The sequence below is a fragment of the Pseudochaenichthys georgianus genome, chromosome 11, assembly GCF_902827115.2.
Source record: "Pseudochaenichthys georgianus chromosome 11, fPseGeo1.2, whole genome shotgun sequence".
Classification (NCBI taxonomy): Eukaryota; Metazoa; Chordata; class Actinopteri; order Perciformes; family Channichthyidae; genus Pseudochaenichthys; species Pseudochaenichthys georgianus.
Window position 1 is genome coordinate 20,496,496 of NC_047513.1, and position 13,187 is coordinate 20,509,682.

General features: G+C 40.4%; 1 protein-coding gene across 1 annotated transcript in view; it reads right to left on the reverse strand.

Annotated features, from left to right (window-relative positions):
- Window positions 1–13,187, reverse strand: part of LOC117455610 (potassium voltage-gated channel subfamily KQT member 4) — a 67,927-nt gene that overhangs the window by 9,751 nt on the left and 44,989 nt on the right. Inside the window, exons 2-11 of the mRNA XM_034095177.1 lie at window positions 8,533–8,623; window positions 7,335–7,461; window positions 6,942–7,117; window positions 5,764–5,889; window positions 4,914–5,024; window positions 4,713–4,808; window positions 4,493–4,581; window positions 3,540–3,665; window positions 408–634; window positions 221–320 (exon numbers count right to left, since the gene is read on the reverse strand). Coding sequence (XP_033951068.1) covers window positions 221–320; window positions 408–634; window positions 3,540–3,665; window positions 4,493–4,581; window positions 4,713–4,808; window positions 4,914–5,024; window positions 5,764–5,889; window positions 6,942–7,117; window positions 7,335–7,461; window positions 8,533–8,623 — 1,269 coding nt within the window. The remainder of the gene's footprint in view (window positions 1–220; window positions 321–407; window positions 635–3,539; window positions 3,666–4,492; window positions 4,582–4,712; window positions 4,809–4,913; window positions 5,025–5,763; window positions 5,890–6,941; window positions 7,118–7,334; window positions 7,462–8,532; window positions 8,624–13,187) is intronic.

Below are 13,187 nucleotides of genomic sequence, written 5' to 3' on the forward strand. Positions count from 1 at the left end.
TGGTTAGAAAACAGCCCGAAACTCAGACCGAACATATCATATCGTATATATACATTATCAACAGAACATATCGGCTGTAGCAACTGAAAATTCATTCAGTGCTCAAAGGAACAAACAAATGATTTTAACTGGGTGCGACAATTACAATGTTGAAGAAGGACCACCATATATGTACAGATATGTAAAATAAAAATGGAATATTGTTAATGTCAGGACTCACCTGACAGCCCGTATGAGTGTCTTCACTGCTGGTATTACGTCCTCCATGGCCACGTCACAATAAGGTTTGTCTTCCACACAGTCCTCCCCGAGCCCATCCACTGAGCCAAGACAGAGGAGGACACATTATTAAACAGAAATGGTGCGTATGGGTGTAATAAAGGTGTTTTGACATTTGTGGTGCCTACCATCAACGGGTGGACGGGGTTTGAGGCGAAGGGAGGTGCGAAAGCGTGTGCGATCATTAAAGCTCCAGCTCTTCTGGACCTTCCCTGGGCTCGTGGCCTCGGGGACGTTCTCCTGGCTGGGGGAGCGGCGGACCCCGGAGCCCGTGGGCATCTGAGACCCCTTGTTCTTAATGGACTGGGATGATCGGGAATGATTCATCCTTATACGATCCCGGAAGCCCATTTTACTGCTGAAAGTGAAGGTAAAATATTTAAACATCTCTAGGCACAGTGGGGGTTTCTTGGATCCTAAAAGGTTTTCTTTTCTCAATGACCACTCTGTCCATGCCTTTGACCTTAACAGAAATCTAAGCTGTGTTATCCTGGGAGTTTAGCGGAGCAGCAGAACGGCAGCCTGAGCTTGTTAGAAAAGAGTTAGTTAGTAAAAGTGACACGACAAAATATGGCTTGGGACTTTCAGGACAATCATCAGAAAGACTTGACAAACAGACAAAACAGGGCCACAAACAGACATTTAGATTGTGTCTAGCTGACTTGTCAGGGAGGCAGTTTGACCCCTCAACATTGCTAAAAAACGTATTCTGCGGTGAGGATTTGCTTATTTAATTTGCCTATCATAGCACCTGATTCAGCAAAAAAAGACTGAAACCTGATTCAAGACTTGCAGGAGTGCTGGGCAGGCGGAAAGACACGCTTCCCTAATCCCATCACAGAGTGAATAAGCATCAAAATATCGGCTTCAAAGCGCAGCCATACAAAAGGTGTCTTTTAATAACTCTATAGCACTCACAACAACCCATGCAGGCCGTGTGAGGTCATCTTTTTACAGGAGGAAAGCTATTTGGCGACCATTCTCTCCAACAGATCGACTCCTACTCTGAACCATGCGGTATTAACATGCTCTTGAGAGCACTCCTTCTCTGCAGCCACTTACAGCTCACACACTGTCACGGATCCATAAGGCAATGCAAATATCATGCACCACAGAGCAATTCCAGCGCAGTCGTTCACTCCCGCGTCTTTACGATGATATACTCTTTGTTGTGCGTGTGTTACGGCCAGCCATTTCAATTACAATTTAAATACGGTAGTTAAGGGAGGTTAGTGGAAACTGCATTTCATAGAGGCTAGCCGAAATGCTTCAGGACAAATGGAGGAAATGGGGGAGATAGAGTGAAAGGGCATTGCATGCTGTTTGGTAAGTACATAATTTGAATGCATTCAGGTTCATAAACTTCACTGAATCTTTCCAAAGCATTAGAACGATATCGCATGCAAACAGAAACACTTAAAAAACCTTTTAAAAACACAGCACTAACATGCTGATTTTGTTGAAAGGTTACATGACTAATATCAAATAGGAAAACATGCTGAATCATTTAAACCTTCTCTCCAAGAAAACACTATAAATGAGCCAAACAACTTAGTTTAAAACGTAAGTCAAGAGCAGGGCAATTCTTTTGACTTCAGCTCCATTTTGAGTAAAGTTGTTTGCTTATTTTTTCAGTGGAATATTTTTATTTTCTTGTTTCTTTAGAGATGTTAGATGGAAGCAAATTGGAAAACGGGACTGATGTTTTTTCAACACACGGTTTATCCTGATTTTCAAGCTAAAGCAAGTAAAATCTGAACTTGTTTCTCCAGCAGGAAAGATTGAGCTGGAGAAACATCCTTTGAGGAAAGAGGAACACAGCAATTCTTCATAGTCAAGTATCACTCAAGTACTTGTGGTAATGCCTGATTAAAGTACTCAATTGGTAAGTGCAGGATTTGGTTAAAAAAACAAAACAATGCACCGTTCCACAAATATGAGTGTTTCAGGCAAGGTATGCGTGTTTTAGGAGTATGCCCCGTGCACAGGCTTGTTGCCACGGATACCTCTGCTTGCGGCCAGCGTGAATCCGGAAGAGACCCCGTTTGTTAGAAAGGAGTTGACTGAGGAGACACACAAGGCAGAGGGAGAGATGGTGAGAGGAAGAGGAGTAGCACACGGGAGGAAGGAGAACGAGAAGTTCTGGGACAAAACCTGGGTACATTATTAACCCGTTAGGATAACGTAGCAAAGGGGAGAGAGGGTGAGATGGAGGGGTGAGGAGTGAGATCTCAATATTCCAAAGAGCCCTTTCCCTTCCTCATCTTGCTGCCTTACCTAAACCTGGAAGATTAACTTCTGAGGGGCCGTTTTGGATTATGGAGACAGCGTTAGTGAGAAGTGAGGAGGCGGGTTTAAACCGGTAGGCGGGGGTGGATCATGCAAAGGTAGTGGGTTAGTGTTTCACCCGAGTATATTCATCAACACAGCCCATTAAACATCATGGTTTGACAGCAGCTCCTCAAACCCAAAACATTTCTTCCAGCACAATTTGAATTATTTTGGTGCTTCTTTCATCAAATGCATGCATAATTCCGACATTTCACATTATCAGCCCTAGCTTTGTTATTTTTAACCTTAACATGTTATGAAACTAATGCAGCACATTTGCTATAAACACCCTTCAACCCACAAGCACAGCGCATGACTTGGAGAACAAACCTGCATGGAACTTCTGCCTTCCTGAGAACAGATGAAGGATGGAGAATGGAAAAGACACGATGGACATAGAAGGGAAAGAAAGAGGAAGACAGGAAGAGGCAACCAGTGAGTGAACAGCGGGAGGCGGAGTGGATGTCAAAAGTATGAGCTAAGCAGACAAAGATGCAGAGAAGCACAGTGGGGGCCTGCAACACAGTGGTCTCAAATCAGCATTAGTGACACATCATTAGAAACACAACACATCCATGCAGAAAAGCCCCGGAAGCAGTCTGTGTCCTTTGTACACCTGTTGAATGTATGCTCCTGTAAAACCCTGGTGTTACTGTTTTTAATGGTGTGTGTGAGTGTGTGTGTGTGTGTGTGTGTGTGTGTGTGTGTGTGTGTGTGTGTGTGTGTGTGTGTGTGTGTGTGTGTGTGTGTGTGTGTGTGTGTGTGTGTGTGTGTGTGTGTGTGTGTGTGTGTGTGTGTGTGTGTGTGTGTGTGTGTGTGTGTGTGTGTGTGTGTGTGTGTGTGTGTGTGTGTGTGTGTGTGTGTGTGTGTGTGTGTGTGTGTGTGGGCAGACTTTTGGCCACCTGCTGTGAGAGGTGGCGGGTGCGTACCTGTCCCCTGACAGGTGGGGGGGGCTGTAGGGCCGCAGCCCAGACAGCAGCGTGTGGTAGGAGTTCTGGAGAACCTTCTTGGTCTTACTCTGCCGCTGGAGGTGACTGAACAGTAGCGTCAGTTCTCTGACACCCCCACGTGCACAAATGAACAAAAAAAACACATGACAAATGAACAAAAAAACAACAAAATATGGAAAAACTCACAAAAAGGCCAAACAAATGGTCCAAACACTCAAAAGAAGAGGGATACTTGAGAGGATAGATGATACGTACAAGTTTGAATTTAAAGGCACAATGAATAGGATTTGTCGGTTGCAGTATGCCTCACTTGTTTGCCATTTTTAATAAACTCTACCTTTGTGTAGAGGTTGAAGCCAATACACATCTTGATGATGGACATGGATCTGTGTTGGCCATCTATAGTATATGGTTGTTTTTTTCAAAAGAATCCTACTCATTGTGCCTTTAAAATATTGCAATATAAATGTTTTGTTTTATGATATGTTTCTGTTTGATTTCCTCATATTCCCTTCCTTTTAAGTAAATACAAATTAGTCAAATTAATACAGAAAAGCGAAAAATATAAGAAACCACTGCGTAGAACAAAAATAATAAATGTAACAGTGGTGGTAGAAGCATTTTTGGGTTTGAATTACATTTTTATTATATTAAAATGACAGAAACCAACATCCCTTTTTACTTATACCACCACTGCACAAATGTAACTGAATGGTGTTGATGATCATTTCTGATTTGCGCTGTGTGTTTTCATAACGATGTGTATGAGCAGGGACAAAACAACGCTAACTATTGTACATAGCTGACTCTTTGGTGATGGAACTCTCAAATCTCTGTCTGCTTTTATGACAAAACTCCAAACAAACACAACCACAGATTTCTGTGGGTTGAATCCACTCAGTGCTGAGCATTCACACATATGGGGAACTTACCTGAACGAAGGCAACATGCTGTCATAGAAGTACCATGTGGCTGTCAGATAGGAGTGTTTGGCATCTGTTGAGTAGAGACGCCATGCGGCCTGGAGAAAGATACAAAAACACAGAAACAAACAGTGAAAGTTAACTAATAACTAATTAACTAACCACTGTTAATCTATGAATGAACACATGATATAAAAGCAGCGTGAATGACTCTCCCTGTGACTCTTACCTGTATCAGGTTGGCAGCAGGCATCCTCCTCTTCTCAAAGTGCTTCTGCCGGTGCTGCTCCTGAACCTTCAAGGCAAAGCCGGACCCCAGAATGCCCTGAGGGTCAGAGGTCAAATCAAAGTCAGCAAAGCATTTCTGACCAGGCTGAACCACTGAGAGGGTTTTAGTAAATAAAGAGTAGTGAATATACAGGAAACTTACAGCAGGCAGGGCAAAGAAGGAGACTCCCAGAAGAGCGAAGCCAGCAGCCAGGAGCCGACCCTGCCAGGTACGAGGGGTTTTGTCACCGTAGCCGATAGTGGTTAGAGTAATCTGGATGGGAGGATAAATATACATGAGCACACACATAGATGTAGGAAGTTCATATAACATGTATTTTGTGTGAAACTACAAATGTTTTCCATGTTTAATTTGTGTAATTTGGACTCTATTTGATCAAGCTTTGAGGGAGAGACTCCTCAATTCACCCTTCATACTCCACCATAACAAACATGTTTTAACCTTGAACTTAAATGGGTTTATCTGTCTGTATTTTTACTAACATAAGCAAATAAAGTTTAAAATGTCCAAAACATTATGACTTTGCATAATAAATCATATGAAATTGATCGGGAAAGCTTGTTGTTAAATCTTAACTAAATTCAGCAATATTTCAATAGTTCTCAAGGATTATATATGTAACGTACTTATGATGAATGCTGTTATTGTTTCAAATTCAAAGTCAACTTTAATGTCAATCTTACTCAGTTTGTGTTTACAGACAGAGAGAACGAAATGACGTTTCCAACAATCCCGAATGTAAAATTATACAAATATGTATAAAATATGTATATCCTATATACACAGTCAACAGATATATTTATTACATATATGCACACATTAAGACAAAACACACATTTCGTTATTACATTTCACTTTATGTTTGTATTGTCCGTCACCCTCTTGTTTGTTATTTGTTTTGTTTTTATTATAAGAACATTTTCACGACAAAAGTTATTTTCTCTTCAGCGACAGAGATACTGTGTGCCTGAGTGTGTTATGTTGTACTCACAGTCCCCCACCAGAGGGAGTCTGCGTAGGTGTTGAAGTCTGAGTTGATGTCTTTCTCTGCCAGGTAGACGAGGAAGGAGGCAAAGATCAGGACCAGGAAACCTATGTACCAAGCTGTAATCAACTCCTGAGAGGGACAGAGAGGAGGAATCAATCTCACCTGTCAGAAACACAGCAGCATCTCCAGCATCATAATCCCTGCTGTCATTACCGTATCACTATCATCATTATCGGATAAGTTCCCCTCATCATCATATTCGGTGTCCACTTTTGACTTGGCTGCACAGTTCTGCTTAGACAGCTGATGTTTCAACTCATCATCATCGCCATCGGCCACCGGTGGGTGTCAGATGTTTGGGTCAGCATAAAAACAACTAATTGCTGAAATTGAGCAGCTATAGGGACGTTTTATGTTGAGGGCAGCGAGTGTAATCAACCCGTTACAGCTGGTCAGTAGACCCACCACATATTCCTCAACGCTGAGAGTTACTAAGTTATTCATCCCATTAGTAACCATCCTCCCCAGCCTTTTAATAACAAGCTCATTCCTGCTCTTATATTAATCCATAAAGCTGTATGTGGTGAACACGCATTTGTATACACTTCATTTTAAATATCAGCACAACTGATGGGGATGCTCTGATATTACGTTTTCACTCTTTGGGTAGTGCTTTGGGTATTGGCTGATCATTGTTAAGCTGTAAGTCTCACTGTGTGGAAGTGCCGTAGTTCATATATTGATATCCTAACTTGTAGTTTTATTGAATTGTTATTTTTTAATAAAAATAATACATTGTGCACAAGCAACTTGAAATTACCAATAATTACAATTTCAGATTAAATATTTGAATGCAGGAAAAATGTGTCAAAGGTAAAAAAATGAAACATGAATTCAATTCCAGTATAACTAAACAACTCCAATAAATAAAGCTAATTGTAAGCCTTAAACCTTCAAATTAATACTTTAAATACTACAATAACTCCTTCAGCTGTGCTGTCTATCAGTTGAGGAGCTGACATAGTACAGTATGTGCATGTGTGATCAGACGTAAACAAAGTATTTAATTAAATATGGGTATTGTCTCTACAAGTAACTAGTGTATATAAAATGTAAATGCAGGTCATTCATAAAAACCAGAGATCGTGTTTTGTATATATTTAGCGGGCTGTCATTCCCACCTTGCTGTGAGCGTAAACCACTGAGCCCAGTAGTTTCCAGGTGCCTCCTCGGCGGTCGATACGGACCATACGCAAAATCTGCAGGAAGCGCATGCTGCGTAGGGCTGACGTTGCAAAGATGTTGCCCTGGGTCCCCGCTGCTATCACCGCCAGCGATGCCACAAATACTATGAAATCTGCGATGACGTACAGAAAAAATAGTGAAGAAGTCATTATGAGGAGATAAGACCACAATTGTTGCATAAACCCTGTACACACACAGGAGTTTGATGTGGGTTTGTGTACTGTACTGTACACACACACACACACACACACACACACACACACACACACACACACACACACACACACACACACACACACACAGAGACATATACACACACACGCACTAACCTATGACACAGAAGGGCTTCCTGGCAAATCTCAGCCGTCCCTGCCATCCACGGTATCTGCTGCAACAGCCAGCCGCCCAGACCCTGATGAAGTACTCCAACCCAAACACCACGATCATCACAAACTCCTACAAAACACACACACATACACACACGCATACACACACAGGTCAGTGACATACAGCAGACAAGTGAGCTTAGTGTTTTACAGATCACCCAAACAAATGAACTCCCACACACCATGGGCATATTTGAATGTACTCAATGTATAAGATGTATAGCGTGAGGCTATACAAGAAAAAGGTCATCTAAACTCAGTGATTCTAAAAGTGAGGTCCGTGGCATTTTTCAGGACTGCTGTAACACATTATTAAATGTTGAATGTTAAATAGATTGCGTCCTTATCTAACAAATGTTATATTACTTTAAATACTGTTAGCATAATCTGTTTTCTTCAGAATTCTCTGCAATATCTGTGTGTATGTTGTAATTAGCATTTTCTCTTGATTCACCTTTTGTTATTTTGTTTAGTTACCCTGAAAACGATACGTCCAAGTCTTTGATTTTTTCATAGCATCATTAATATGAATATGGCACTATACAAACAGAGTGACATTTTAAATGACCTGGCAGGTAAAAAAAGTAGCCAGAACTGTATGTTTAACACAAATGTTGTCACGTTTTATTCAATAAAACATTAACTTAAAGGCTAAATAATTAAAGGTATATTAAAACAGTTATAGCCTATTAACAAGCCCTTCTATCAGTCTTCTCTGTATCTCTTTGTCTGTCTTATTTTCAGGTGTCTGGACAAGAGTCCGACCATTAAGTAACACGTAAAGATGAGCAAGGTTGTAGAGGGGAGGAGGGGGCTGGAAAGCGTAGGAGTCAGGTAATAAGGAGAAAGCGAGTGTCCATTACCTTTCACTAAAGCAGCTGGAGCACAGAGGAAAAAGGGGGGATTATGGGATAGCTATTAGGATTAGTGGATCGTGTCTATGATTTCCTGCGCAGTCAACAACACCTAAATTCTCCCAGCTGCTTACACCACTGTCTGTGCCTCCACCGGCAAACAAAGCAACACGCACGCAAGCAAATACCGATACGTGAGATGGCACGTGTGTGTGAAAAGGACAGACTTTGAAAACGGATGCTGAAGTAGTCATATGTTTGTGTTTGTGTAACAAAGAAGGTCTTACCAGGATGAAGAGGCCTTGGTTGGCGAACTTCTGGTGTTCTGGGATGGTGGAGAATACCGACAGCACCAAACAGCTGAACACCAGCAGGAAACTAAAACACAGATTCACACACAGGTCAGTGTAAATACTTTACAATACACTGAAAATACTGAAATAAAAACACACTTAGCGCTGAAGGGGAAAAACAAATGCACTAAATGAAACTCATTAAAGGTCCCATGTCATGCTTTTCCGGTTATTACCGTCCCCTTGTGTGTTATGAATGTTTTTATGCATGTAAACGGTCTGCAAAGGCACTGTAGCAGCACAAACTCCCTATGAGTTATGCCGCTGAGAGGCTAAAATGTGCTCTTTGCTGTGACGCGTTCCATAGGAGAGTCCGAAGTCATTTATAGTCCATAGTGTTTCATAAAACGCAACAATCAATGTACAACTCCCGACCTGACTGTCAACAGAAAGTATCAGAGCAAACCCTCTTCCTACATCATATCCTCCCAAACCGGTTTAGGACAGACAGAGAGTGAATATACATACTATACAGAGATGCTGTATGAGGAAACCAATGTGATTTTGGAAAATTGCACAATATAAATCTATTTTGATATATGTCAACAATGGAATTATGATCAGTAGAAATGGCCATGACATGGGACCCTTACAATATGCTTTGTTTACTCTCTGAGTGATTAACCAACAGAGAAAAACAAAACTGCACACAAGCAAGAGGGGATTTGTTGTTCCATAACGCAACACAAGCACAGCAAGCCAAGTCATACACTGTATGAATATACATTAGTTGTAGCTGAATATGTACTTACTTTTATTGGTTTCATGCCAACTGCACTTAAGTGCTTTAACCTTTTGAACCCTACAAGCCCCGAGGGGGTATGAATGAGATGTTTACTTTAAAAGAAAACAGCCCAAATTACACCAATTATCATACCAGAAAAACAGAAGAAATTATTATTTTTTTAAAAGGAAATTATTATCTGACTGGAGGATTTTCCAATTTCCAACGGTCTATGAAGGAATCATGTGTGATGAAAGTCAGGTAAAGTAAAAACAACTCAAATGTATAACAACTGGCACAACTGGGAAGCTATGAATGACTTGGCTGAGACCTAAAGTCACATGACGAAAACGTAGAGAAACTTTGAATGAACTGTGAGCTGTTTACACGGAGGACGTTGTGAATAGTTCAATGTTTAAAGCATGTGTAGCCCCAAGATTAGCCCTAATCTTAGTATTTTAAGAGTACTGAAGTATTTTACTTTGGCCAGTGAAGTTTTAAGCAGCATGTCTGAAAAGTGTACTGTACTGTCTGATGACAAGTACAGTACACTTTTCACAGGAAGACAAAAAAATACTGCCCCGCACGCAAGTTATGGCCACTTCAGCATAAGAACTACTCGTTTATAAAACACAACATCAATTCTGTTAAATTGTGTTTTATGTTCGAGGCCCTTTTATGTGACTATAAACAAAGGAGAAGTCTTCACTGGAAGAAGAGACGAGAGGGAGATGAGCAACATCGTTTTCACTTCTGTCCAACATCTCTTTTAATTTCAAAAACTATAATTACTTACTTTTATAGTTTATAGATCATTTTTCACATGCAGTTATTACATCTTTAAGAGTTTGAAGACAAAAATAATAATAATAATAATAATAATAAAGAGACTGCATATGTTGTAAAATCTTGTGAGGAACAGGTTACAAACTGCCTTAAGTGATACATTAAGTTTAACTTCAAAGTAAAAACATTTATGTTTGAAATAGTGTGCTGCTGACAAGAAAAATGTTGCCACTTATGTAGCAACCGCCACACTATGTCCCACTTAACCAGTGGAAAAAGTTATTGTTAGATGTTTCAGAAGAACTGTCGACAGCACGATTAAAAGTACGAACAGTACTACCAGACAGCAGAGAGGTGGAATTTGTTTTCAGATAAGGTTAGGATATTACACCCATTTCGTACTATCATTATGTGTCAATCATTGTATGTCTTTATTTTTACTTTTATCCAGGGTGTTTCCTGGTTTTCATCCCTTTCATTTTGTGAGAATAAAACAAGGGAAGGGGTGAACAAAAAATAAAGATAACTGAGGGCAGGCTGGTGCAAAACACTTGGGCTAATTAGGGAACAAATTAAATAAATATTTTTTCTTAAAGGTGGGGTAAGTAATTTTGGAGAAACCAGCTCGAGTGCGCTAGAATTTGAAAATACACACCCGGAAAAAATCTGCCACTTCCGTACAGAGCCCCTCCTCCAACACACACGAACGCGCACATGACCAATGAGGGCACGAGATAAGTTTGTGCACAGATGGAAGGCTGACAGGCAGGTAGGCCATCCAGTTACTTTAGCCGGGCCGGCTCAGATGATTGGTCTTGCTTTTTACAGTACTATGGCTTCCACAGATGACGTTATTTTATGGATTTTTTTGTCAAAGCACTTAAGATATTTATTGCTATCGGGCTGTTAAGAGCATTCCATGGAATATAACAAAAAGTGTATCTCGAGCCGGTTTCTCAAACTTACCTACCCCACATTCCTCTAAACGTCACAGTACATTTATTTAATCAGGCCCTCTTATTAGGGTCAAGAGAGACCTCTAAACACAACAGAACCAGAATTCAAGAAACAATATAAATCAGCAAGGATATAACAAAAATAAGAATGAATAATAAAGCTTTAAAAGGTAAGCTAATGGCAGCTAATATATCATTCTGTATAAGTAAGTTCTGTTGTATACAACTTTAAATTACTTTATAATTAAGTCAGAATATAGCTGGTCAACAGTGGCTGACTAACTGCAGCTCAGATAGAAGAACCAAAGCGGCACTGCACTCTGTGCCATGTGAATATCCATCAGTGATCAGGATTAGCAGCTGGCAGCTGCTGGTCCAGCTGCTGTAGATGTCAGAGCACAAAGTTACAACACTTGTTCGACACTAAACCAATTCTCAAGGTCTCGCACAATGGGGCCCTTTCTCTCCTATTAGTAATCCGATCAACTGGTCTCTCATCAGGCCAGGGTGTTTGAAATTAAATGCATTTTAGGCGCTCACATTGGAAAGCTGCTTAAAACTGGTGCAAGTCAGAAAACAAAAAAGCAGTCAGCAGTTGCTGCTGAGAAACAAACAGAAATTGGACGTTATTTAATATTGTATTTATGATTATTTATTCCATCGACACAGTACCACAGAAAATCTAAAAGGGACAGAGATAGTAAGAAGTGCATTTAGCAGAAGTGGAAAAGATAAGAACGACACATTTCCTCTCTGACTTAAACCCTGAGGGCCAATTTAGGTATTGGCAACTTGCCAAAATCTTACTGCAAAAGCAAAACGTATACACAACCAATAGAGGTTGATACGGTCAATCTGAAAAGCCTTAATTCAAACTTATTTTTTCCTTCTCTAAAACCGCGTATAAAAGGAGTGTTATACAAAAACATGTGCGAGGAGAAAGTGAACAAGCAACTTCTGAAAATGTTATTTCGTATTATTTGGCCGTACACAGCTTTTAGATGGTGAGATGTAGATCTTTGACAGCTACTGTAGAAAGACACTATAAACTGACCCCCCTCTAAACTACTATGTACTGTATATTCCACAGTGCAGTGATGCATGCACTGTTTGTGCTTCAGTCAAGGCAGAGTTCATTTACAAAAACACAATCAGACTATGTGCATACAATGCATTTTAGTCATTCATCAACTGAGTATCATGCTGACTAAACTTCCTGTCATTTTCCCCTCGATTTAACGCTGTGTGTATTTCCATAGCAGATTAGTTGGGGCGACATCTCAGGTGGTTTCTTTTCATTGTGCTTTATGGCAGGAAACAAGTCACAGCACAGAGATCCTGATTGACAGCTTGGCTTTTTTTACACGATGCACTGCAACATTTCTGTATAAAAATAAGTAAAGTAAGCAACTCTGCATTTACCTGAATGTAATGCTATCACTTACATACAGTAACACTAAGATACCGCAGTGAGTAACTGCCAACACGGTTAACCATATTTGTTTAAGCAGTCATTTTTAATCACAATGTAGAATTGTACTGGGTGTTGTGTGGCAAACCACTCCAACCTCATCTCATTCAGACCTCAAGCCACAGGCAGGCCTCAAATCCCAATAACTCTGAAACTCACATACGGCTGCCAAATACTATTTACATCATCTATGTTGAAGCCCTTAAACCAAGCATCTGAGTGTCCTGTGTTGCTTAAAGAGACACTGAGAACATACCAAAGACTACTGATGATGAGAACTATGGTATTTAAAGCACTTAGGTACTCATTCAATATTTTGTATTATTACTGTTATACCTATTGTTACTCAAGCAGCGCCTCCGGGTCAATAGTAAAACAAATGCACCAGTGCCTCAAAAAGCGTTTTCTCTAATATCCAGCAGGACAAGACTCCACTGGTTGTCTATGAGAAAAATACTTTGATTAATCATCTCAGAAAATGTTTTCCTGATCATTTCTTTGGCCGCAAAGTCTTCTTAAAAACAGTATGATGTCCACCTCGTAAATAATGTCTCATCTAGAGTAAAATAGACCATAACGCAGGGTACGCAGTAATGTGGGGCTTACTTGTGGTATCTCTCAGCACTATGCCCATTGGTTTCTACCAACCAAT